Here is a 7,789-nt window from a genome sequence, read left to right on the forward strand (position 1 = left end):
GCGTTCTTGCTCATTTTGCCTCCGAGATATGAGCAAAAACGGGACGGAAAACATGAAATTTTGGCATAATCTTGAACCTAAGTGTTTAATATTCAAATTTTGCTTTCTGGGTCCAAACTACTCGAATTTCCTCACTCATGTTGTTACGACTAAATCGACTAATCAATTCTCTATCCAAGGATGCCAAAACGAATTCTGTGGCTCGAATGGTTCTTGAGAAACTTTGAAAAAAGCAGCGTCATGTTCAAGTGGATTTTGCAACTCAAAAAAAAATCAAGCAAATCTAAAACTTCTCGAATTCAGGCATTTTTTGAGAAAACTGCCAACATTTCCTTATCGATGGTTCACTTTCTAAAAAGACCATTTATTTCTGTCTAGAATGATGTACACATAAGCGTTCTTGCTCATTTTGCCTCCGAGAAATCAGCAAAAACGGGCCGGAAAACATGAAATTTTGGCATAATCTTGAACCTAAGTGTGTGATATTCAAATTTCGCTTCCTGGGTGAAAACTACTCGAATTTCCTCACTCACGTTGTTACGACTGAATCGACTTTTCAATTCTCTATCCAACAATGCCAAAACGAATTCTCTGGCTCGAATGGTTCTTGAGAAACTTCGAATAAATGCCATTTAGTTATCTCTGGAATGATGTAAAAACGAGCGTTCATGCTCATTTTGCTTCCGAGAAACATGCAAAACGGGACGGAAAACATGAAATTTCGTAACAATCTTGCGCCACCCTTGCACAAAACGACGATCATTTTTCTAATTTCATAGATAACAGAAGACTGTATTTTTTCTTCAGAAGACTGGATACGGCCCTGGTTGCCCGTATCTTCACAGAAACGATCTTCGGTTCACATCGCTGAGCCAATTGGGCAACAAGCCCACATTTCATTTAACTAGATAATTGCTTGATTGATCATAATGATCTGAGGTGGGCCCTTGGCCGCGTTTACCTAAATCCGCTAAAACCTTAAATCAACACCGATACATCATCGCTTTTACCAATTGATGCAACTGCGAAGAAGAAGAAAGCGAAATCGAGCCGGCTTTAGCATAAAACGCCTTTCATTTTCATCGGCTATTGCCACATTTAACCACTTTTCCCGTGTTGTTTTTAGAAGATTAAACACTGAGTATTTGCCGAAAACTGCCAAATTTCCTCCCCAGCACCCTCCTATTCTGTGCAAGTGTGGGAAAAACGCCCGGCTTTCCGGGCAGCGGAGCAGAGCATTCGCACCCCCATTCCTTAATTCTGAAGATAGCAAAAACACATTTTGGCCCAAAAAATCACTAGACAACAACGCATTTATCTGAAAAATTCAGCGCCTCGCCGCTGAAGATCTTGCAGCGGCTGCACCCAGAGAAAGAGGGGTTCCACTTGTCTTCGGCTTTGGAAGGTGCACGTAAATAGCCAGAGGAACCTTCTGGTCACTTTAGTATTGTCGCGTTGATTTGGCCAATAAGATGGCGCGAGTGCGGAAGTCGGCTTTTTTTCTACTGTGCACATCGACAGTTTTGGGGGTTGTTGGGGCACAGTTTTTCAATGGAGCGCTACAACAGCCGCAGGTAAGAATCAGCCAATCAAGCCGCGTTTTTCGGCGACACTCTGTATATATTGAAACTCGTATATCGTGGAAACGCGACTCTTCCTGACGTTTCGCCAGCACTGATGACTTGCATCTTCAGAGATGTGTTTGCTTTGGGCCCAAAACCTCTGAACCAGATGCGACAGTAAATCGGAACCTGCAGTATTAATAGAGCAGATTTTCTTCTATTGAGTTGTGCTGAAAAAACTCTTTTAGATAAATACGGTTTTGACCACAACTGAACTTTCAAGCCTCAAATTTAAAAAATTGCCGAAAAGTGAGGAAAAGTCCGACTAGAGCGATACTTGCAGAAAAAATAGCCCAAAGTTTTCTCTATTGACTGATGCTTAAAACAACCCACCGGCTAAACCCCTTTTTGAGTGACGAATTTTTGAAAATCTCTTGCAAATTTCCCTAAAGCGAAACTTATATTTAGCTTGAAACTTAAAAAAATCCCGAAAAATTGCGAAAAGTGATATTAAATCGACATTCGCTTCTTTAATAGACCAGAGCTTCCTCTATTACGCGATACCAAACGGAGCTCTCTAGTTAGTCCCACTTTTTCGTAACGTATTTTTGAAAAATGTCTTCCCATAGTGAAGAATCCCAAACTGCAATTTCAACTCAAACAGAAAAAATCCCCAGATTTTTGGAAATACGAAACGAAATCGGCACACGGGATGACTAAAGCAACGATTCTTTGATTGAGGGCTACTAAAAAGAAGGCTTAAAATAAATAAGATTTTTAGTGACGAATTTTAAAAAAAATGTTGCAAAAAGCCCTGGAAGCCAAACTGCATTTTCAAGCCCTACACTGAACGAAATCTCAAAAATTGAGGAAAAGTGAGAGTAATCTGCGACTTCCAGGCTGAATAGAGGACAGTTTCCTCTATTGAACGGTACAAAAGTGACTGACTCAAAACGTCCTGGTTTCGAATGACAATGTTTTTTTAAATCCCATCTAACGATGCAGCAACTCAGCGTTTCCCGACAAATTTTTAAAAATCGCCTAAACTTGAGAAAAAGAGACCCAAAGGCAATAATTGCAGAATGAACAGAGCAAAATCTCTTCTGTGGAACGACCCTAAAAGCCGGCTTTCAGCTAATAAGAATTTTGAGAAATATTTTTTTCCAAAACATCTACCAAATCTCATGGATTTGGATGAATCTCAGTCCAAAGTGGCCTTCAAACTCAAATTTGCGGGCTTTAAGCGAATGAAACCCCCTGATGTGTGGAGCAAGTCGCTTCTGGTGCAAACACACCTCTGAAGATGGTAGCTACTCGTGGGTGCGAAACATCGGGCCGAAAAGCCCGGCTTCAAGCAATAACAGCAAAAGCCTGAAGACATCTAAGATCAATTGGATTAAAATACATGCGGTGAATTGTTGTAGGTATATTTCGGCAATTGGTTCTAGTTATTGCCAGTTGCTTGACAAGAACGAATCAATTTTGCGCAATTTATCGGCCTATAATCCGAAATCTGTAATTTTACGGCTTTTAAAGGGAAACTTGGTGGCTGAACAATGCGCATACATCGGACTTTGGCCGAAGTCCGATCACAGAAATAACACAATTAGGCAAATTACCACATTATACGGTGCTTGCACTCACGGTGGCTAATTGAGAAAAAAATGCATTATCAAATGTCTGCATAAATTATAAAGAGGTCAGCACGGTTGCAGCCTCACGAATCTTGGAAGGTCGCTTTCTTAGGAAATCCTGTGAATAAGGCCTCAAATATGTCTGATCAACGACAACAACAAAACCAGCACTTTTTTGCAAAAGTTGCACGTTTCGTTAACTTTCCTCTTATATAATAACCGACAACAAAGTGCATTGTTTCTGTTTGCAAGCATGAAAGATCTGCAACAGCACGAACGCATCCGTAGCAGGATTTGGCAATTTGCAAGTCCAGAATTCCTGTGGATTTTCGGAAGAATATCCACATTACGCCATCAGGGAAAACATAACGTGTGGGCATTGTTTGCTTATTATAATTAGATGCTTTTAGAAATGTATGTGCACAACGTTGCGTAAGCACCGGCTAAGGCACGATCCGCCTGCATGGGAAAAATTGTTTTATTAGCTTTATCTTGTGTCATAACTCGGCAATTTAATAATTTAATAACAGTATAAGACTGTTAGATAAACTAGAAACAAAAGTGTGTAATCTGTATTGTTTTGGCCCATGGGGTTTGGGCAGCAGGCGACTGCTGAAATTGATTGATAATTTAGACAATGTTCAGATTTTTTCAATTTTCTCGGTTTTAGTAAGGCAACAATGCTTCGTATTTTATGAGCGAAAAAATTTTCAAAAATTTCCCTTCTTCTTTCAAAAAAACCTTCTTCAATTCACCCTGGGCGATCACTTTTCCTCAATTCTTGGGATTTTTTCCAGTTTAGGGGCTGAAAAGCCAATTCGACTTAGGATTTTGGAAGACTATTTTTCAAAAATTCGTCACTGCAAACCAGGATGAGCTAGAGAACCGCTTTTAGAGCTTTTCGGTAGACGAAGGTATGCTCTATTATTCCTTTAGGTATCAAATTACTGTCACATTTTCTCAATTTTTGGCAATTTTTCAAGTTTGAAGCTTAAAAGTGCAGTTTACTGTCCAGTCCGTTTGGACACGATTTGTGTCCCTCAAAGCCGCGTTTGTCTGAAGACTTTCTTCCAGGAGCACTCAATATGTATGTATTTATGAAAATGTTCAATTGTTTTCCAGTTTGGGTAAAAATTCAATTTGGCTTTCCGCACTTTTTTACTTCCGCAAATTTCTACCTTAAAAGTGAGACTATTAAGATGGCTTTTTAAGCACCACTCAACAGAATACAGTGGGTTCTATCAAAGAAGCGAATCTTTGTGCGACTTAGTGTCACTTTCCGAAAATTTTCGGCAATTTTTCCGTTTGTGAAGCTTAAAAATGTGTTATATTAAGGCATTTTTCTACTTTTCTTAACATTGACTAGCAAAACACTGTTTTTCTTGAGCGAAAGTTTGGATTTGTATTTTTTAGTATGCGGAGGTTTGTAACACAGTTTTTTGCAAGGCATTGTTGAGAAGAGAAAAGTTTAAAAATGCCTTAATAAAGCAGGAAACATCAATCGATCCAAAATGCTCTGAATTATTTGTCAATGAAGCACTTTTGTTGTACAAACCGTGAAAATATACTTCGGCGCTCCTCTTAATTCCATCAAGCATTTTGCATAAAATCACGATAAAAGTATGTGTAAGTGTATCGTGCATAAATTCAAAATATCTCACTTTTAACAGACTGAATAAGGAACTAATAACGAACTTATGCAACTGAAAATCCAATCAATCGATATGTGATTAGAAAGTCACTAAAAATCAACTTTTTGTGTAAACCGCGCGTGATTTCAACGAGCGAAAAATGCAAAAACCCCTAATCAGTTTCCGCTCGCTTAACACTCGTAATCTCTTCATTTCGGAACGGTTAAAAAAACATAAACATCGCTGATGAAACCATCGATTGGTAATCGATTGACGAAAATTATGAATAACGGTGTATTTGAAAAATCGATTATCAATTGCCAATTGGATTGAAACATTGATTTTGGCCACAGTTTGGCAAATATGAACGAATGACTAAACGGCTGAATGAAGCAAACCAAAGAATGGTTTGGCGTGAAGAACTAGAATCCGCACCTCAAGAAGGAATTGGGAGAAAGTCAAAAGGCAAAGAACTTAACCTTTGATATTCACCTGATCGAAAGAAGAAAGCTGTGCTCTAATCTTACACGATTATCACTGCGAAATTCCTTGGGTTTAGGTGTTTGGGAATCAAAGAAAACTGTTATTATTAGGCAAAAGCAGATGATGTAAATATTCGCTTTCCCCAAAGATCATCATTCCGGCATCCGCGACACCTTGAAATTAGCATATTTGCGGTAACATCGTCAGAAATTATGGAATTTTCACAATGAACCTGCCGACGTAATGTGGTAATACTTTCTTTTTACACGCCGACTTGAAAGAGAAATGTTCAGCACACACAAACCTGATCTTCGCCGCCTAACTCTCATTTGCCTAAGAAAATAAAACTGCGTTTTGCCACTGATCAATTGCCTCTAATCTATTGTTTTCTTTGCCACATAATTGGCCAGATTCGTGAAAGTCATATAGCCATGATTGATAAATAATCGCTGAAAAATGAGTGGAAGTGAAAAAACTTCGGATATGATCTGGTAAACGGGAAATGGCTTGCCTTAATGCAACAATTGAATGGTAGATTAGCCAGTAGATCATGAAATGCAGTGGATTTAAGGCCAAATGCACTTCGATTAGGAAACATGTAAGAAATGTGTGTGGTTTAGTGTGGGAAAAATTCGAGAAATCGAGCAAAAGCCGTGAAATATACGTAGACAGTAAATAATCAGTTTCACTGAGCAACTGTGTAATTACCAGGTTTTGTCAGATTTTATTCTGCATTATTTTTGCTCAGGCGGCTCGAAATAGAAATTCCTACTAATTAAAACCGCTCAGCTAATGAGGGCGGATTAACTCGAAGAGAAACGAAGCTGTTCACGTTCATATCTAAGAGGAAGGACGTTTTCCTTATTACTATCAATGTCTTTGCTTTGCTTTGCTTTAATCGAAAAAACGACCAAGCAAAGAGTCGCAATCAGTAACTGGTTAATGAGAGCGATAATTACTCGAGCATTACCAGGCCAGAAGTCTTGCCAAAGATTGCGATTTATTTGCTTTTACGTTATTTAGTTCATTAGTTCATTCATTGTTTAAGAACGCTCGATTCGATGCTAAATGTTTACGTAAATATCATCATTATGTGAGAACGGCGCATTTCACTATTTGACTAGCATGATGATGAGTCCATTGAGTCTAGCTAAAATATTCATCAAAAATTCATCTGACTCTTCGCAACTTTCATTGAGTCGCCGAAGAAGAACGTGAAAACAGTGGTTTTTCGGCATTTTAACTCATCGTGGAAACGAGTTTCCTCCTGCCGTTTCACAACCACACGCCGCTTAGGTCTTCAGAGGTATATTCGCTCCCGAAAGAAGTAGATTGATTGCCAAAAATTGAGAAAAAGTAGCTGAAAAGTAGTATTCCATAGCGGACCTTCCGCTACTGAATAGTTCTAAAAGGGGCCCTTTAGCGCAAGTTGGTTTTTAGCGGAAACTTTTTGAAAAATATTTTCTAAACGACCTGGAAGCCTAACTGCATTTTGAAGCCCTAAACTTTAAAATTTCCCAACAAGAATAAATCACCACTTCAGGGTCAATAGGAGAACATTTTCTCTGTTAACTGGTGCTAAAGGAAGTCATTGAAGGACGGAAAGGATGGAGAGAGATCAATTTTTGAAAAACCTCTTCTGAAAATGATGAACTCATAGAGCACTTGCATGTTTCAAATTTCAAACAATTGCCAAAAATTGAGGAAAAGCGAAAGACAACCAACCCTTGCAGAGCGAATAGAGCCAAGCTTCCTCCGTCTAAAAAAAGAAAATATCTTCGATTTTAGAGCGATTTGAACCAATTCTGCTCTTCGAATTCAAATTTTAGAGCCTTCAAATGCTGAAACCCCCGGTTATTGCAGCGATTTGACTGGCAAAAATTCCACTTCGATTGAGCTGAACTGCGCTTTTGAGATGTTTTAAGTTTAACTGTCTTCTAAATACCTCAAACATTTTGAGTCGCTACCGACTTTAGATTGAGAAATATACACTTTTGCCCAACAGTGTGCAGTTGAGTAAAAGTATGCATTTTTGGACTGAAATTTTCTAAACTCGCAAAAATTCTACTTGGATCGAGCTTAACTGCGCTTTTGAGATGTTTTACGTTTAACTGTCTACTAAATACCTCAAAAATTTTGAGTCGCTACCGACGTTGGGATGGGAAATATACACTTTTGCCCGACAGATTGAAGTTGAGTAAAAGTATGCATTTTTCGACTGAAATTTTCTAAACTGGCAAAAATTCTACTTGGATCGAGCTTAACTGCGCTTTTGAGATGTTTTTCGTTTAACTCTCTTCTAAATACCTCAAACATTTTGAGTCGCTACCGACGTTGGGATGGGAAATATACACTTTTGCCCGACAGAGTGCAGTTGGTAAGTGAAAGTATGCATTTTTCGACTGAAATTTTCTAAACTGGCAAAAATTCGACTTTTTTCGAGTTTAACTGCACTTTTGAGATGTTCTACGTTTAACTG

General features: G+C 38.6%; 1 protein-coding gene across 1 annotated transcript in view; it reads left to right on the forward strand.

The window, feature by feature from the left end:
• The first annotated feature begins 1,369 nt into the window (after nt 1-1,369).
• The window catches only part of LOC109534248, a 14,061-nt gene continuing 7,641 nt past the window's right edge, over nt 1,370-7,789 (forward strand). Inside the window, exon 1 of the mRNA XM_019899843.2 lies at nt 1,370-1,574. Within this exon, the coding sequence (XP_019755402.2) occupies nt 1,473-1,574 (102 nt within the window). The 5' untranslated portion in view covers nt 1,370-1,472. The remainder of the gene's footprint in view (nt 1,575-7,789) is intronic.

Source organism: Dendroctonus ponderosae, unplaced genomic scaffold (genome assembly GCF_020466585.1).
Source record: "Dendroctonus ponderosae isolate FM_Combo_2020 unplaced genomic scaffold, Dpon_F_20191213v2 Dpon_F_20191213_11, whole genome shotgun sequence".
Lineage (NCBI taxonomy): Eukaryota > Metazoa > Arthropoda > Insecta > Coleoptera > Curculionidae > Dendroctonus > Dendroctonus ponderosae.